The sequence below is a fragment of the Macaca mulatta genome, chromosome 14 (assembly GCF_049350105.2).
Source record: "Macaca mulatta isolate MMU2019108-1 chromosome 14, T2T-MMU8v2.0, whole genome shotgun sequence".
NCBI lineage: Eukaryota > Metazoa > Chordata > Mammalia > Primates > Cercopithecidae > Macaca > Macaca mulatta.
The window spans coordinates 56,335,714-56,355,751 of NC_133419.1; the positions used below are offsets into that span (position 1 = coordinate 56,335,714).

Here is a 20,038-nt window from a genome sequence, read left to right on the forward strand (position 1 = left end):
GTGCTTACTAGAGCCTTCTGCCTGCCTCAGGCTTCCTTTCTTTCCATGTTCAGATACAGTGGGACTGACTGTAAAGGTTAAGAGCTATTACAGTTTAAGCAAAACCCAGATCTTTTGCAGGTAGGTGGTGGATGGCAAATTGATGGACATGAGAGGGCCAGTATTTCTGATTAACTGTCTTCATGGCCTTTTGCTGGGCATTCCAGTCTTGGAAGGGAACACTGCTTCCTATGTCCCTTCTGATTGAAGTGAAAAGAGGGGTGGGTAGGAGGTGGTGGTCACAGAAAGCTGACTTTCCATCAATTCTGTTCTGTCATTCTGCAGAGTTATTTCTGCCTCTTCCTTAGCCTAGTAAAATTGAGGATTCACAAAGGATAATCCTTTATATATTGAGAAAATGTGGATGTGTTGCTTCTTTTTGTTGTTTACTTAACTGAATTGTTTTTATAAATGGGAGGTTGAGTGTAAGCAGCATATTTGGACAAAATAGTAAAGTAGATGAGAAAGAAACAGATGCTTACTTAATGAACCAGGCTAGTAACATGAAATTCATTCATTCAGTACATGTTTACTGAGAGTGTACTATGTGCCAGGCATTGTTTCAAGGGTAGTGGTGGACAAGATAGAAAAATTGTTGTGGTGGACAAGACAGAAAAATTGTTGCTATAGTGGAACTTAAATTTTAGTGGGGGAAGAGAGGTGATTAAACAAATACATAAACTATGTAGTTTGTAAGGTTCTTAATAAGGGCTATAAAGAAAAATAAAACAGAGAAAGGGATAATATTTGGGGAAGAGAAGTTCCAATTTATAATAAGAGTGGTTAGGTAGGCATCCCTGAGTGACCTGTTAATATCTGTAGGAAAAGTATTCCAGGCAAAGGGCCCAGGTCTTATAAATGGTCTAAGACAAGAATGTGCTTCATGTGTTCAAGAACAAGGAAGCTGGGTGGATGGAATGGAGTGAATGAGCAGGAGTATAGTAGGAGATGGTGTTAGAGACTTAACTGGAGGCCAGATTGTATAGAATCTTGTAGGCCATTGTAAGGACTTTGGCTTTTACTCTTAGATGGCTCTTAGATAGCCATCAGAGTTTTCAATTTTTTTTACTTTTTATTTTAAAATAATTTTTAGCTTATGGAAGAGTTGCAAGGAGTGGTCAAAGGACTCTTGTATACCCTATGCCAAATTCACCAATTGTTAACATTTTGCCACATTTGCTTTATTACAGTCTCTCTCTGTGTGTGAACATAACTGAACCATTGAGAGTTATTGTGACTCCTAAATTCTCATATGTTTATTTCCTAAGAATAACATTCTCTGAAATAACTATCATTGATCAAATTTGGAAAACCTGACATTGAGACAGTACTGTATTAAAGTTTCTCTAGTACCTGATAATGTCTATTATGATAATGTAAAAAAATTCCTTATTCAGGATCTAGTGCGATATCTTGCATTGCTTTTAGTTGTGAGTTTCTCAGCCTTTGTCTTTCATGACATAGACATTTTTGAAGAGTACAAGCAGGTTATTTTATAGACTGTCCCTTAATTTGATTTTGTCTGATGTTTTCATGATTAGATTCAGATTATAAATTTTTGCCTAAAATACCATAGAAGTGATGTTGTGCTTCTCTCAGTGCATTATATTAGGAGACATATACTATCAGTTTTCATGATTATAGGAGGCAGGCATATGATGTCATTTTGTCTCATTTTTGGTGATAGTAATCTGCTCACTTGGTTAAGATGGTGTCTGTGGTTTCTTAACTGGAAAGGTTTAATTTTTCCCTTGGTAATTAACACGTAAGTTGTGGGGAGATACTTTGAAACTAATTATTCTGTTCTTTAAAGTTTTGCGTAACCATTTCTTTTTTAGTTTTTATTTTTTTGTATTATATTTGCAGTTTATGGATGCCTAATAGTTTAGCATCTATTGATGTTTCTATTCTGAATCAGTTTTTTCAAGGATAGTAGCAAAAAGGTGATTTTCTTTTTCTTTTTTTTTTTCCTTTTGAGGCAGGATCTCACTCTGCTGCCCAGGCTGGAGTTCAGTGGTGCCATCATGGCTCTCTGCAGCCTCATCCTCCTGTGCTCAAGTGATCCTCCCACCTCAACTTCCTGAGTAGCTGGAATTACAGGCACGCACCACCATGCCTGGCTAATTTTTTATTTTTTGTAGACATGGGGTCTCACTATATTGCCCAGGCTGGTCTCAAACTCTTGTACTCAACCTCCTGCCTTGATTTCCCAAAGTGCTGGGATTACAGGTGCCACTGTGCCCAGCCTTAAATTTTTTTTTTTTTTGTAAGAAATAGTCTTACTCTATCACCCAGGCTAGAGTGTAGTGGCACAATAATGGCTCACTGCAGTCTTGATATCCTGGGCTCAAATGATCTTCCCATCTCAGCTGCCTGAGTAGCTGGGACTACAGGCGCCCACCACCATGTCTGGCTAATTAAAAAAACTTTTTTTTTTTGTAGAACTAGGGTCTTGCTTTATTGCCCAGGCTGGAAAATAGTGGTTTTTAAACTTTATCTGTATTTATTAATTGGCATTATACCATAATGAAGAATGTTTCTTTCTCCTTTGTTTATTATTGTATGGATTCATAGATTTTTATTTTACTCAAGTTATAATTCACTATAATTATTTACTTTGATGCTCAAATTTCCCAGATTTGGTCCACGGACAAAAGAACGGACCTCCACAATGGCAGGGCTTTTGCTTTTTGCTCACTGATGGATTCCAAGCACTAAAACCGTGGCTGGTTTATAAGGGTGCTCAATAAATGTTGTTAAATGAATGAATAACTCAGGCTTTTAACAGGATCACTCTGGCCATTATATTAAGAGTATATCCCCAAAGGGAGAATGAGCAAAGAGTTCCGTTAAGAGGTAATTTGTAATAATCCAGGTGAGAGGTGATGTCAGTTAGAACTAAGGAGGTAACAGTGAAGTGGTGTGAAATGGTTCGGTTCTGGATACAGTTTGAGGGTGAAGTAATAGAAACTATGTTGAACTCAAGAGCACATACCTCATATAAAGTGGACAGCCACTAATTAGCTCCAGTTAATTCCTTGTGGGTATGCTGGCCTGATGTTACTAAATATTCCAATATTTCATGAGGACCCAGATTTTTTACATGAAATCTCTGATTTTTAAATATTGGCAATAATATTCTTTTTAAACACTGCAGGCCAAACAAAAAGCATCTGCTGGCTGAATGTAGTTCCTGAGGCTTCACTTTGCAGCTTCTAGTTTAAGATACGAAGTTACAGCCTCCTGTCTCTGGGTGAAATACAGACTTGGACAAATCATATTGCTTTCCTAGCTATTTCTTGACTGGAGCTTCATAAAAATACTTTGAAATGGAGACTTAGTTGAATAGGGAAGAACTTCTCTGGTTTCGAACAGAACAGAGAGGAGGAAACCAAACTGTATAGAGTGTTAGAAGATACAGTAGACTTTTAGGTACCTATAAGGCAGTGGGGTGTTTAGAGGCAAGGAAAGGAGGATTGAAACAAATATGATGAACACAAGGGAAAAATAACATTATTTCATCTGAATTTCTTTTGTATTTCCTAGAATATGGGTTCTTGTATCCATAATAAAAATTTTAAGAGGTTTGAATGTAATTGAGATGGTTAGTATGTAGAATTGAATTGAACTTAGGACCTAAAGTCACGTTCAGCATGCACAAGAGAAAGCTTTTTCCAGAAATTCCTGGATATTGCTGAGGCCAAAGTGGAGTGGATTACTTTTCATTGGATGTAAGTTATGCTTTTTGTTGTTAATAGAGTGCTTTAAACAATTTAGGTTGGTTGTCTTGAAATAGTTTTTATTAATGATCCAAAGGCATCTTCCTTGTATGGATAAAAATCACTCTGGCCAAAAACAAGCTGTCACCACTGCAGTTGATTTTACCTGCTGCATGTCCTGCCCTCTGAATAGAAAAGAGGTGTTACTTGAGGAAAAGGAATGCAGGCTGAATTGTAAGACTCTGAAAGTATAACCCTTTGGAACGCTGAATTGGCAGTTTTAAGCAGTGTTTTCTTTTTGGTATAGGTCATTTTATTTACTTCTGGATAATATTTATTCTTTAGTCCATATAGAAATAGTGTTTTTTTAATAGCATAATTTTTAATTGGTTGTTTAAAAATTATTATTACTTTTTTTTTTGAGACAGGGTCTCATTCTGTCACCGACACTGGAGCAGGTCTCATTCTGTCACCTACATGGTGTAGGTGACAATCATAACTCACTGCACCCTTGACCTCCCCAGACTCAGATGATCCTCCCATCTCAGCCTCCTGGGTAGCTGGGACTACAGGCATGTACTGCCGTGTCTGGCTAGTTTTTGTATTTTTTGTAGAGATGAGGTTTTGCCATGTTGCCCAGGCTGATCTTGAACTCCTGGGCTCAAGCAATCCACCTTCCTTGGCCTCCCAAAGTGCTGGGATTACAGGCATGAGCCACTGCACCCGGCCTTATTTTAAAATTATATGCAGAACAGAAACTCTTTATATGAAGTGGCCTAGTAGAGTAGTTGATTGGAAACCAAAAAAGTCAGTTAAGTCACAGAATCCTAAAAATGATATATACAATTAATTTTATAGTTAAACTATTTATTATTTGTTATTTTTGGGATGGAGTTTTGCTCAGTCGTCTAGGCTGGAATGCAGTGGCACAATCTCGGCTCATTGCAACCTCCGCCTCCTGGGATCAAGTGATTCTTCTGCCTCAGCCTCCCGAATAGCTAGGACTACAGGTGCACACCACTGTGCCTGGCTAATTTTATTATTTTTAGTAGAGACAAGGTTTCACTATGTTGGCCAGGCTGGTCTGAAACTCCTGATCTCAGGTGATCCACCAGCCTCAGCCTCCCAAAGTTCTGGGATTATAGGCGTGAGCCACCACGCCTGGCCTAAATAATTTAACTTAAAACGTATAACTGTATAGTCACTAATCTTTGATGAAGGGTCCAGGCATTTCTCATGATTATGAATTCACAAATCAGGTATCTGCACTCCTTGCATAAACCACACCCATAATGCATTGACTAGATTTCCTAGTTACTTTGCTTTACCTTTTTTTTTTTTTTTTTTTTTTGTAGGTGGAGTCTTGCTCTGTTACCAGGCTGGAGTGCAGTGGCGTGATCTTGGCTCACGGCAGCCTCCGCCTCCCAAGTTCAAGCAATTTTCCTGCCTCAGCCTCTTGAGTAGCTGGGACTACAGGTGTGCACCACCACGCCCACCTAATTTGTATTTTTAGTAGAGATGGGGTTTCACCATGTTGACCGGGATGGTCTTGATTTCTGGACCTCATGATCTGCCCGCCTCGGCCTCCCAAAGTGCTGGGATTACAGGTGTGAGCCACTGCGCCCAGCCCTGGTTACTTTTTTTTTTTTTTAAAGTAGAGTGATAACTTAAAGAACCTTGCAAAAGAACATGAGCAGAGACTACTTCTAGATTTTTGTCGTATTCCTTAGTTTTTTATTCTTAATTGTTTCATGGTATGCCTAATTCAATTACAGTGTTTTTTAGTGACTTTGTATTACTGAGTCTTTTGAAAGCATTTAATTTTGTTTCCAGAGAAACAGGCATTCTTTCTTTTTACCCTCAGATTTTACCATTTATTTACACAATATTTGGTTACGTTATATAATCCAGTAATAAGTTCAGCTAGCACAGGTTTGGGAACAAATGAGTGGGAGCAATGTATGCTTTACTCAGAGTGGGGAAAATCAATTGATAAAGTGAGTTGGCTAAGTGGAGGCTGATAAGAAATCTCCAATGATATTTTGCTATCTAAAGTAGTCTTTTACTGTAAAAATAATGATTGCTTAAGGCATATAATTAAAATAATTCCAAAGGGAATCAAATATTTTCCTCTCTTTTCTTCATATAGTAGCTAGATATCAAATTTTTTGTTTATCCTTAATGAAAACAATAGTTTTAAAAAACAAATAAATAATATGTGCACATATAATACAGAGAAAGTTGGAAGTTCCCCCCAACCCCCTTTTTTTTAAGACGGGGTCTCGCTCTGTTGCCCAGGCTGGAGTGCAGTGGCGTGATCTCAGCCCCCTACCGGGTTCAAGCAGTTCTTGTGCCTCAGCCTCCCGAGTAGCTGGGACTACAGGTGCGTGCCACCACACCTGACTAATTTTTGTATTTTTAGCAGAGATGGGATTTGCCGTGTTGGCCAACCTGGTCTCAAACTCTTGACCTCAAGTGAACTGGCCACCTTGTCCTCCCAAAGTGTTGGGATTACAGGCGTGAGCCACTGCACTTGGCCCCTTTTTCGTTGATCTAGTATCCTACCCCTGAGAAGTAATCTCTTAATTTTTAAAAATTCCCTTTTTTCCGGTATTTTTAATAATGCACTCTATATATATGTGTATGTGTGTGTGTATATATATATATATATATATATTTTTTTTTTTTTTTGAGATGGAGTTTCACTCTGTTGTCCAGGTTGGAGTGTGGTGGTGCAATCTTGGCTCACTGCAACCTCTGCCTCCTGGGTGCAAACAGTTCTCCTGCCTCAGCCTCCCGAGTAGCTGGGATTAGAGGCACGTGCCACTACACCCAGCTAATTTTTATATTTTTAAGGGGTTTCACTATACTCGCCAGGTTGATCTTGAACTCCTGACTTCAAGCAATCCACCCTACCTTGGCCTGCCAAGGTGCTGGGCTTACAGGAATGAGCCACCACGCCTGGCCCAATGTACTATTTTTTATGTTAGGTGTTAAATATACATGTATTGATTTTAATATTCTTTAAATTATACATATACACTATGAAATCTGTATGGTATATTAAAATAAAACTTGAGGCCAGGTGCGGTGGCTCATGCCTGTAATCCCAGCACTTTGGGAGGCCGAGGAGGACAGATCTCTTGTGATCAGAAGCTCAAGACCAGCCTGACCAACATGATAAAACCCATCTGTACTAAAAATACAAAAATTAGCTGGGCATGGCGGCACACACTTGTAATGCCAGCTACTGAAGAGGCTGAGGCACGAGAATCACTTCAACTCGGGAGGCAGAGGTTGCAGTGAGTGGAGATCACACCACTGCACTCCAGCCTGGATGACAGAGCAAGACCCTGTGTCCAATAAAATAATAAATAAATAAAATAAAACTTGAAAAAAGGCATTTCAAGAGTGTAAAATGAAGGATAGAAATTTACAGCATTAGAGGAGTGTACAGTGACGTGTGCAACTTCTACCTCTGCACCCTGGTTCTCCTTCAGGGAGGTTACCACTGTTTTCCGTTTCCTTGTAGACATAGCTGTGTATATACTATATATATACTTTTTAAAAAGAACACAAATGGGGGCATACTAATCATTGTTTTGCAACCTCCCAGGATAGTTTAAAATTGTTTGTAAATACGTAGGAGCTGCCCTGTAGTTTGTTTAGAGGGGGCTTATTTATAGAGTGATTCCAAGTCTGATGTCTTTATCTGCACATACAAGTCATAAAAATGGGCCGGGTGTGGTGGCTCACACCTGTAATCCCAGCACTTTGAGTGGCTGAGGTGGGCAGATCATTTGAGGTCAGGAGTTCAAGACCGCCCTTGACAACATGATGAAACCTCTTCTCTACTAAAAATACAAAAATTAGCCAGACGTGGTGGCGTGAGCCTATAATCCCAGCTACTGGGGAGGCTGAGGCAAAAGAATCGCTTGAACCTGGGAGGCAGAGGTTGCAGTGAGCTGAGATTGCGCCACTGCACTCCAGCCTGGGTGACAAAGTGAGACTTTGTCTCAAAAAACAAAAAAAGTGCTAGGATTATGGGTTTGAGCCATTACACCTGGTTTAAAAGACATTCCTTTTTTTGTTTTTTGAGACAATCTCACTTAAAAGATATTTTTAATGCCCAGTAGATTCCAAGAGTTTTAGCAGCTGTGTGTTTCAGAAACTGCGAAGAAGACCAAATATACGTATTTATCATACTAGTAAAGTTGTCTACAGGTTATGCTCTTCTTTGATTAGCTAGGAGCAAGGTGATAGGCAACTTTCAAAGCTTTATTAGTGAGCAAATGTAGGATGTTTTGCTAAACTTCTACCTTAATACTTTTCAGCTTCTGTTCCCTTTGTACTGAGACTTCTTCATTTCCTAGAAAGTTTTTTGTTCCTTACAACTACTTTATGAACCAACCTGTGATTTAAATGGTGGGGTGGGTTTTTAGTGCATAACATCATTTTAATTCCTGTGACAGCTCATTTGAAACCAGCCATTCCAGAGGGATTTTACTCATATGATTTAAAAATGTATATTTCTGCTTTGTCCTTAAATGCCTGAAACCATCATATCATTTGTGAATAGTAATTTGTAAAATTTAAGTTTTAGGCCAGGAGCGGTGGCTCACGCCTGTAATCCCAGCACTTTGGGAGGCTGAGGTGGGCGGATCACCTGAGGTCGGGAGTTCGCGACCAGCCTGACATGGGGAAACCCTGTCTCTACTAAAAAATACAAAATTAGCTGGGGTGGTGGTGCATGCCTGTAATCCCAGCTACTTAGGAGGCTGAGGCAGGAGAATAGCATAAACCCGGGAGGCGGAGGTTGCGGTAAGCCGAAATCGCACCATTGCTCTCCAGCCTGGGCAACAACAGCGAAACTCCATCAAAAAAAAAAAAAAGTTTTAGTCAATTTTATTGGCTTTACCAATATATTTATTAGTCATTAAAAAAAAAAAAAAGGCTGGCTGGGTGCGGCGGCTCACGCCTGTAGTCCCAGCACTTTGGGAGGCCGAGGTGGGTGGATCACGAGGTCAGGAGTTCAAGATTAGCCTGGCCAAGATGGTGAAACCCCGTCTCTACCAAAAATACAAAATTAGCCAGGTGTGGTGGTGGGCATCTGTAATCCCAGCTACTTGGGAGGCTGAGGCAGGAGAATCACTTGAACCCGGGAGGTGGAGGTTGCAGTGAGCCAAGATGGTACCACTGCACTCTAGCCTGGGCAACAGAGCAAGACTCCGTCTCAAAAAAAAAAAGGCCTAGAAATTATACTCTGAAGAGAAGCCAAATATTGACCATGAGCCTTCCCTTTAGGCTATGATATGATCTCTGATCTATAACAAGAGTTTTGAGTCACTAAAGTCAATCCGCTGGGTCTTTCAAGTTCTAGGGAAGCCTTTTTTTTTTTTTTTCTTTTTTTTTTTAGGAGTCTAGCTCTGTCACTTAGGCTGGTGTGTGCAGCTGTGCAGTCTCGGCTCACTGCAACCTCTGGTCCCCAGGTTCAAGCGATTCTCACGTCTCAGCCTCCTGAGTAGCTGGGATTACAAGTGCATGCCACCACGCCCAGCTAATTTTTGTATTTTTAGTAGAGACAGGGTTTCACCATGTTGGTTGGCCAGTCTGGTCTCGCACTCCTGACCTCAGGTGATTCACCTGCCTCGGCCTCCCAAAGTGCTGGGATTACAGGCGCGAGCCACTGCGCCCTGCCTCTAGGAAGGCTTTTTATTGAAACGTTAAAATTTTTATGCTGTTCTCATTCAGGAAAGGTTGCCAGGTGAAGGGCAGACTTGGCTAGCATGGAAAACCAGCTTCTGCATGCTTGATGGTTCTTTGTGCTTGATTTTGCAGGCAAAGCTCACATAAGCTCCTTATAGGATGTTCTACAGAAGTATATTAGTGAGAAATGAGCCTATTTTTGCTTCCATGCTGAATGGAGACCCAGAACTACTGTTCTTTCTTTTTGTTCAGTTCTCCTACCCCCTTTCTTAAGAGGATCTACTTAACATTCTGGGGTAGTATTTGGAGCAAGATGTCATTAATTATTTTTGTTGTATTTCTATATTAGATTTTATTATGAGCAAGGACCTGTGTGTGTAGGTATATTTCTTTTTTGTTGTTGTTGAGACAGAGTCTCTCTCTGTCGCCCAGGCTGGAGTGCAGTGGCCGGATCTCAGCTCACTGCAAGCTCCGCTGCCCAGGTTTACGCCATTCTCCTGCTCAGCCTCCCGAGTAGCTGGGACTACAGGCGCCCACCACCTCGCCTGGCTAGTTTTTTGTATTTTTCAGTAGAGACAGGGTTTCACCGTGTTAGCCAGGATGGTCTCGATCTCCTGACCTCGTGATCCGCCCGTCTCGGCCTCCCAAAGTGCTGGATTACAGGCTTGAGCCACTGCGTTCGGCCGTGTAGGTATATTTCAAGGGTCTCTTGGTTGTCTCTCGGACACCCTCATGGGAATCACATTGAGCATACCCTTGCTGAAGTTTATCCTGATCCTTTCTAAATAAGAGATTGTATTGAAAGTTTTAACTTACTGTTTCGAAAGCAAGTGCCTTGTTTTTGACTGATTTGTGTGTGTGCTTTTTTTGTTGTTGATCCAGATTACCAGAGACTGATGACTGTGGCGGAGACGATTACAGCTCTCATGTTTCCTTTCCAGTGGCAGCATGTCTATGTCCCTATTCTCCCGGCTTCTCTCCTGCATTTCTTAGATGCCCCTGTTCCATACCTGATGGGCTTGCATTCCAATGGCCTGGATGACCGGTCAAAGCTGGAGCTGCCTCAAGAGGTGAGAGCTTGAGTGTTGGTGCCTCTGGCCTCAATACAGGATTGGGGAGAGAAGGGCTTTGGGATGAACCCAGCATGCATGATGTTACCAAGTTTATTTTCTTTTATTTTGGTGAGTATGAATAACTTTTCAGGAAAAAAGTAAAAACAATGAACATTTAGTTCAATTTATATCATCCCAGAGACATTTACTATCTTTATCAACTGACATACGTACATTGTAATTTCTGTATTTATACTATTGATTTTGTTTTGTTTTGCTTTTTTTTTATAATTTTTTTTTTTTTTTTTTTTTTTTTTTTTTTTTTTTGAGACGGAGTCTCACGCTGTTGCCCAGCCTGGAGTGCAGTGGCGCGATCTCGGCTCACTGCAAGCTCCGCCTCCCGGGTTCCCGCCATTCTCCTGCCTCAGCCTCCTGAGTAGCTGGGACTACAGGCGCCCGCCACCGCGCCCGGCTAATTTTTTTTTTTTTTTTTTTTTTTGTATTTTTAGTAGAGACGGGGTTTCACTGTGGTCTCGATCTCCTGACCTTGTGATCCGCCCGCCTCGGCCTCCCAAAGTGCTGGGATTACAGGCTTGAGCCACCGCGCCCGGCCTTGTTTTGCTTTTTAAGAGACAAGGTCTTGCTGTGTTACCCAGGCTGGGTGCAGTAGCATGATCGTAGCTTACTGTAGCCTGGAACTCCTGGGCTGAAGTGAGCCTCCTGTCTCAGCCTCCTGAGTAGTTGAGTAGTAGACTAAAGGAGCCTCCTGAGTAGTAGACTAAAGGAGTGTGCCACAACATCCAGCTAATTGTTTTTTTTATGTTTTGTAGATGCAGGGTCTCACCATGTTGCCCAGGCTGGTCTCGAACTCCTGGGCTCAAGTAATCCTCCTGCCTTGGCCTCCCAAAGTATTGGGATTATAGGCATGAGCCACTGTGCCTGGCTAAGAAAAGAGTTGATTTAAAATATGTATTTCCTATTCCATTCTAAATAGATTAAAGCATGATTAGAAATAAGATTGTTTTATTTTTAATTTTTTTAGAATTACCAGCAGAACTGGTATGTTACTTTGTGGCTGTTGTGAAACTAGCTGCAGGGAAGTGCTTTCCTACTTTGAATTTCTTAGTCATTAGAAAGGCCTGGGAAGCAAACTTTGGAGTATACATACACTGGTGTCACCACAGCTCTTTGTTTCCTCCCTCTACCAGCCTTTTTTTTGGGGGTAGAGATTTTTGTATATGACTGAGGAATATGAGTGAGGGGCCCCAAGAAGAGAGCATTCTCATGGAACTGGATCTGGGCAGCACTGTGTCATTGGGCATGACTGGGCAACATCTTTGATGAATGCCCTGATAATTAGACCATGTCTGTGATGTTTAAATTATAGTCAAATGCATCTCTTTGCTCTTTTCTCTCTTCTTTAGTTTTAGAATCAAAATGTCTTCCTTGTCTTCTTCCATTTCTGCCCTTTTTTCTTCTTTGACTTTATAGAGCATTGTGCTCTTTGGGGTGGAACAATATTAATTAAGGAAAAAAAGATCTAAATGATGGATAAAATCATTGAGTTGAGATAATATTGAAGTTTTTTGTGTACTTGCTTACTGTACCATACATATCCATGAAGAGTGGACTGGAGAAAGAAGAGCTGTTTGTTGTTTGCTTTAAACAAATGTCTATTTAATATTGATACAACTTAGTCAACCTAATTATAATTCTGTAAAGTCACAAAAAGAACAATAACAAAAAATTGTTGAAGGTGGAAGGCCAAAGAAGCAAGCTATGTGCATAATTTAGTAAATAGACCACTAAGCAAGAAGCCAGATTTCTCAGTTTTATTTTCCTCTTTGGCATCAGCTTTCTTTATACTTGGGGCAAATTCTGATCCCTCTAGGATTTTTCAACATTGTTGCCTATGTACTTCATGTATATGGGTATGTGAAGGGACCTCTGAGGGATCAATAGGTTTCTTAATGGGACTGTTGAAGAAACCATGGGTTGTTTAAGAAACCCAAAAGTTGGCTGGGCGTGGTGGCTCACGCCTGTAATTCCATCACTTTGGGAGGCTGAGGCAGGTGGATCACCTGAGGTCAGGAGTTCCAGACCACTCTGGTCAACATGGTGAAACCCTGTCTCTACAAAAAAATTAGCTGGGCATGGTGGTGCATGCCTGTAGTCCCAGCTACTTGAGAGGCCGAGGCAGGAGAATTGTTGAACCCCGAAGCCAGAGGTTGCAGTGAGCCGAGATCATGCCGCTGCACTCCAGCCTGGGTGACAGTGTGAGACTCCACCTCAAAAGAAAAAACAAAAAACAAAAAAGAAACCCAAAAGTTCTCTCTGTTCTGGGCTATTGGAGCCTCTATGTTGCTGTATTCCCCATCCCTGCTGCAAACTTTACATCTGAGCTTCTGGCCTCCCCTGTAGTCTGCTTGGGAAGGAGTGGTGACAGTGGAACAGTAGAATTACGTGTGTGTACTTCATAAGTTGTTATTGGGTTTCAGAGTCCCAGTTCATCCACCCTTTTCTTCTGAAGGTCATACATTTGTGGGAGCAGTTATATAGCTAGGTATTTTCTACCTTGATTTTTAGCAGATAAACTCTAGGGTATCTGAGCCTGTGTAGTTCCTGTGGAAAAACCTTAGGCTGGGGGAGAAGAGCTGGCTTTGAAAGACAACTTTGGGATATCTCAGAAATGACATGTTTATAGTAAAAAATCCTAACAGTGCACAAAAGCATAAAGAATAAAATTAAAATTACCTCAAATTTTACCACCCAGAGAGAACTCCTTTCAATATTTTGATGCACATCTTTAAAGTATGTGGTGTCTTTTAACTGCAGTCTTAGAAGGAAGCTTTGGGGCAGTGTATTAGTTCATTTTTACATGGCTGATAAAGACATACTGGAGACTGGGCAATTTACAAAAGAAAGAGGTTTAATGGACTTATAGTTCCATGTGGCTGGGAAAGCCTCACAATCATGGCAGAAGACAAGGAGGAACAAGTCATGTCTTACATGGATGGCCGCAGGCAAAGAGAGAGCATGTGCAGGGAAACTCCCCCTTATAAAACCATCAGATCTTGTGAGACTTTTTCACTATCATGAGAACGGCGTGGGAAAGACTTGCCCCCATGATTCAACTACGCCCCACTGGGTCCCTCCCACAACACATGGGAATTTAAGATGAGATTTGGGTGGGGACACAGCCAAACCATATCATTCTGCCCTGGCCCCTCCCAAATCTTATGCCCTCACATTTCATAACCAGTCATGTCTTCCCAATAGTTCCCCAAAGCCTTATTTCAGCATTAACTCCACAGTCCATAGTCCAAAGTCTCATCTGAGACAAGGCAAGTCCTTTCCTTATGAGCCTGTAAAATCAAAAGCAAGTTAGTTACTTGCTAGATACAATGAGAGTACAGGCATTGGAGAAATACAGCCATTCCAAATGGGAGAAATTGGCCAAAAACACAGGGCTGTAGGCCTCATGCAAGTCTGAAATCCAGCGGGGCAGTCAAATCTTAAAGTTCCAAAATGACCTCTTTTGACTCCGTGTCTCACATCCCGGTCACACTGATGCAAGAGGTGGATTCCCTGGCTGGGCATGGTGGTTCATGCCTGTAATCCCAGCACTTTGGGAGGCCGAGGTTGGTGGATCACCTGAGGTTGGGAGTTCAAGACCAGCCTGACCAACATGGAGAAACCCCATCTCTACTTAAAATACAAAATTGGCTGGGCATGGTGGCGCAAGCCTGTTATCCCAGCTACTCGAGAGGCTGAGGCAGGAGAATTGCTTGAACCTGGGAGGTGGAGATTGTGGTGAGCTGAGATTGTGTCATTGCACTCTAGCCTGGGCAACAATAGCAAAACTCCATCTCAAAAAACAACAACAGAAAAAGAGGTGGGTTCCCATAGTCTTGGGCAGCTCCACCCCTGTGGCTTTGCAGGGTACAGCCTCCCTCCTGGCTGCTTTTATGGGCTGGTGTTGAGTGTCTGTGACTTTTCTAGGCACACAGTGCAAACTGTCAGTGAATCTACCATTCTGGGGTCTGAAGGATGGTGGCTCTGTTCTCACAGCTCTGCTGGGCAGTGTCTCGGTAGGGACTCTGTGTGGGGGCTCTGACCCCACATTTCCCTTCCGCACTACTCTAGCAGAAGTTCTCCATGAGGGCCCTGCCCCTGCAGCAAACCTCTCTCTGGGCATCCAGGCATTTCTGTACCTCCACAAAAATCTAGGCAGAGGTTCCCAAACCCCAATTCTTGACTTCCGTGTACTTGCAGGCTCAACACCACGTGGAAGCTGCCAAGGCTTGGGGCTTGTACCCTCTGAAACCACAGCCTGAGCTTTATGATAGCCCCTTTCAGCTACAGCTGGAGCAGCTGGGATGCAGGGCACCAAGTCCCTGGGCTGCACATAGCTTGGTTACCCTGTGTCTGGCCCACAAAACCACTTTTTCCTCCTAGGCCTCCAGGCCTGTAAAGGGAGGGACTGCTGTGAAGACCTCTGACATGCCCTGGAGACATATACCCCCATTGTCTTGGAGATTAACATTTGGCTCCTTGTTAGTTATGTAAATTTCTGTAGCAGCTTGACTTTTCTCCTCAGAAAATGGGATTTTCTTTTCTATTGCATTGTCAGGCTGCAAATTTTCCAAGACTTTTATGCTCTGTTTCCCTTTTAAAACTGAATGCCTTTAACAGCACCCAGGAGACCTCTTGAATGCTTTGCTGCTTAGAAATTTCTTCTTCCAGATACCCTAGATTATCTCTCTTAAGTTCAAAGTCACACAAATCTCTAGAGTAGGGGCAAAATGCCTCCAGTCTCTTTGGTAAAACATAGCAAGAGTCACCTTTGCTCCATTTCCGAGCAAGTTCCTTATCTCCATCTGAAACCACCTCAGCCTGGATTTCATTGTCCATATCATTATCATTATCAGCATTTTGGTCAAAGCCATTCTACAAGTCTCTAGGGAGTTCCAAACTTTCCCACATTTTCCTGTCTTCTCCTGGTCCCTCCAAACTGTTCCAGCCTCTTCCTGATACCCAGTTTCAAAGTTGCTTCCACATTTTTGGGTATCTTTTAAGCAGCACCCCACTCTACTGGTACCAATTAAATATATTAGTCTTTTCTCATGCTGCTGATAAAGACATACCTGAGAGTGGAAAGAAAAAGAGGTTTAATGGACTTAACAGTTCCTCGTGGCTGGGGAAGCCTCACAATCATGGCGGAAGGCAAGGACGAGCAAGTCACGTTTACATGGATGGCAGCAGGCAAAGAGAGAACTTGTGCAGGGAAACTTCCCCTTATAAAACCATCAGAACTCTTGAGACTTACTCACTATCACAGGAACAGTATGGGAAAGACCTGCCCCCATGATTCAACTATCCCCCACCAGGTCCCTCCCACAACATGTGAGAATTTAAGATGAGATTTGGGTAGGGACACAGCCAAACCATATCCGGCAGGGCTGGGGAAATTCACCTGGGACTGTGTAAGGGGGCATCATCAAGGTAGTAAGGTGGGGCAAGCTTGGTTTATAAAAAGGTCTTTCTCCAGAGGGACAGAGAGTGTACATTTCCTAGTCCCCCAAATCAGAATTCATCAGTTACTGCCGTCTTTGGGCATCAGAAGTCTGTAAAAAGCTTTTTGTTCCTTTTTGTACCAGCACATGAGCTCAGCTGGCTCTGAGCAAGTGAAAGTGCTGAGCTGCCTTTGTGAGGCATCCTTTGTCTTATGCTTCTCTTTGGAGCTTCGTTGTCTGAGTTCAGGAAGGAGGCATTTCATCCACAGCTGTATTACAGAATTAAGCAAAGGATATTAAAGGGGTACCATTTTTTTTCTGTCTTGGACCCTTCTTTCCTACTTTCCCCCCATTTTCTCAGGACACTCCTTCAATAGCTTTTTCCCAGTCATCTGTGTGTTGAACTTCTTTTCAATGAATAACATGAGGATAGACTGGCTGGCTGTTTTTTGGCATTTATAGCTGGCTGTTTTTTGACATTAGGAACTGAGCATTGGGAAAGATCATTGTGACCTTGAGTGGAAGATATTTGGGAGACTTCTTGGGATTTGGGGGATCCATGTGATCACTATCTCAGAGCAGCTAACTCTACCCATAATCCCTCTCAACAAGGCAGGAGGTTAACAGAGGAAAACTGATCACTTGGGGTTCAATACCTCTTCCAGGCTACTCTCCCCAAAGCTGTTATGTAAGAACTAATCCCTCATCAGCTGAGGAAAGAGGATGTATGAGGAGTTGCTAGTATTTTGTAAGTACTTCTGTGTGCCAGAGCCCCTCAGTATAGTGGGAGGAAACAGCACGAGGCTATTGTATGAGTCTAGTAATTTGCCTTTTTACCACTCCCTCCTTTAGCCCAATTCTTTCTTTTTTTCTTTCTTTCTTTTTTGTTGAGATGGAGTCTTGCTCTGTTGCCTAGGCTGGAGTGCAGTGGTGCCATCTCAGCTCACTACAACCTCTGCCAGTCATCAACTCATGGCTACTCTTCTGTGTAAATCCTCCTCTCCACTCCACCTCATGGATTATTTTAAAGCAAATCTTACACAGTATTATTTTGCCATCCAGATATATTCAGTATGTACCTCTAACAGATTTTTTCCTGTTTTTTTTTTTTTTTTTAGACAGAGTCTCACTTTGTTGCCCAGACTGGAGTGCAGTGGTACAGTTATAGCTCATTGCAACCTTGAACTCCTGGGCTCAAGCAGTCCTTCTCAGCCATCCAAGTAGCTGGAATTACAGGCGTGTGCTACCATACCCAGCTACTTTTAAAATTTTTAGTAGAGACGAGGTCTTGCTATGTTGCATAGGCTGGTCTTGAGCTCCTGGACTCAGGCCCCCAAAGTGCTGAAATTATAGGTGTGAGCTACCATGCTCGGCCCATAAGACTATTTTTAAAACATAAAAGTGGCTTTTAAAATTAAATTTTCAACATCTCTCAATTTTTATTTATTTATTTGAAACAGAGTCTGTCACCCAGGCTGGAGTACAGTGGCATGATCTCAGCTCACTGCAACCCGTGCCTCCTGGGTTCAAACAATTCTCGTGCCTCAGCCTCCCGTGTAGCTGAGATTACAGGTGTGCACTGTCATGCCTGGCTAATTTTTGTGTTTTTAGTAGAGATGGGGTTTTGGCATGTTGGCCAGGCTGGTCTCGAACTCCTCCTGGCCTCAAGCGATCTGCCCACCTCAGCCTCCCAGAATGCTGGGATTGCAGGCGTGAGCCGCTGCGCTCAGCCTCAAATTTTATTTTTGAGTATAGTATTATGTTAACCTATTTATTTATTTAGAGATGGAGTTTCATTCTTGTTGCCCAGGCTGGAGTGTAATGGTACCATCTTGGCTCACTGCAACCTTTGCCTCCCGGGTTCAAGCGATTCTTCTGCCTCAGCCTCCCAAGTAGCTGGGATTACAGGCATGTGCCACCATGCCTGGCTAATTTTGTATTTTTAGTACAGGTGAAGTTTCTCCATGTTGGTTAGGCTGGTCTAGATCTCCTGACCTCAGGTGATCCGCCTGCCTCGGCCTCCCAAAGTGCTGTGATTACAGGTGTGAGCCATCACGCCTGGCCTATGTTAACCTTTTTAAATGGACAGCATTTGTCCCCAAAACATTTGTTGAAAAATTCATCTACAATGCATGGATCTTGCATTAGGCCATTCTTGTATTGCTATAAAGAAATACCTGAGACTGGAGATAGATATATATGGATATATGGATATATATATGGATATATGGATACACACACACACACACACACACACACACACACATATATATATATATATATATTTTTTTTTTTTTTTTTTTTTTTTGAGATGGAGTCCCTCTCTGTCGCCAGGCTGGAGTGCAGTGGCGCAATCTCGGCTCACTGCAACCTCCACCTCCCAGGTTCAAGCGATTCCCCTGCCTCAGTCTCCCAAGTAGCTGGGACTACAGTAGCGAGACTGGATAATTTTTAAAGAAAAGAGGTTTAATTAGCTTATTGTACTGCAGACTTTATAGAAAGCATGGTGCTGGCATCTGCTTGGCTTCTGGGGAGGCCTCAGGAAGCTCACAATCATAGCTGAAGGTGAATGGGAAGCAGGGATGTCACATGGCCAGAGCAGGAGCATGAGAGAGAGTGGTTGGGAGGTGCCACACACTTTTAAATTAACAGACCTTTTGAGAACTCACTGTCACAAAGATAGCACCAAGCCATGAGGGATCCACCCCTATGACCAAAACACCTCCCACCCGGCTCCACCTCCAGCACTGGAGATTACAATTCAATATGAGATTTGTGCGGGGACAAATATTCAGGCTATATTCAAGTCTATTAAAGATCTTTTCTAGTGGATTATTGTTTTCGTCTATTTTAGAATCTAGTAAGGCAAGTCTCCCTTCAATGGTCGTGGCTATTTTTTTCTTTTATTCTTCCAGACAAAATTCAGAATTAGTTATTAGATAACACCCTTCAGAAAAAAATCTTGCTGAGATTTTGGAAATATTTACATTAAATTAACAAGTAAATTTGGGATTATTAGCATCTTATGGATTTTTTCTATCCATTAATATTGTATATATGTCCATTCAGATTGCATATTTCATGATGATTATAACAATGTCGATTAACATTTATTATGTACTGTGTGCCTGGCACTGTGCTAAATCCTTGACATTTATTGTCATATAATTCTCAAAACAAATCTGTGATGTAGGTAATAGTATTATCCCTGTTACATGAATGGAACAGAAGCACCCTTAAGCATTTAATAATGTGCTGCAATGAAGGAAGTGTTGTCTTGGCTAGAACAGGTTCATGAATATAAGATAAATATGAAAAAGTGAAAGACTTTTGTAATTTATGTCTGCAAGAACATTCCAACAGGGACAAGAACTACAAAGTATTTAAATATATATGTACACACACATATTTTTATTGACACATAATTATACATATTTACAGGGTATGGTATATTTCAGTACATGTATGTAATGATCAGATGTGGGTGTATGTAATGATCAAATGGTGATTAGCATATCCATAATCTCAAACCTTTTTTTTAAAATTTGTATTGGTAACATTCAAAATCATCTCTTCTAGCTACTTGAAAAAGTACAACAAATTTTTGTTGAGTATAGTCACCCTGCAGTGCTATAGAAGACTGCATTCCTCCTGTCTAGCTATAATTTTGTATTGGATAATCAATCTCTTTCTATTCCTCCTCCTTGCCACCCTTCCCAGTCTCTGGTAACCACTCTTCTATTCTCTACTTCAGTGAGATCAACATATTTAGCTCCCACATACAAGTGAGAACATGTGGTATTTATCTTTCTGTGCCTAGCTTATTTCACTTAACATAATATCCTTCAGGCTCCTCCATATTGCCATGAATGACAGGATTTTATTCATTTTTATGGTGGAATAGTATACCATTGTTAAACTACAAAGTATTTAAATTAAATGTACAAGACCTCTAAAGAGGAGAAGAGTAGGTGGTTAAGAACTCAAGATTATGACTGAAGTCAGG

General features: G+C 41.7%; 1 protein-coding gene across 5 annotated transcripts in view; it reads left to right on the forward strand.

Moving 5' to 3' along the window:
• The window catches only part of DENND5A (DENN domain containing 5A), a 130,235-nt gene that overhangs the window by 66,403 nt on the left and 43,794 nt on the right, over positions 1 to 20,038 (forward strand). For all 5 annotated transcript variants that reach the window (XR_003722661.2, XM_077963462.1, XM_002799641.4 and 2 more), the window contains one exon: positions 10,347 to 10,534. Coding sequence is in view for 4 of the 5 variants with exons in the window: in XM_077963462.1 (XP_077819588.1) it covers positions 10,347 to 10,534 (188 nt within the window). In the remaining variant the exon portion in view is untranslated. The remainder of the gene's footprint in view (positions 1 to 10,346; positions 10,535 to 20,038) is intronic.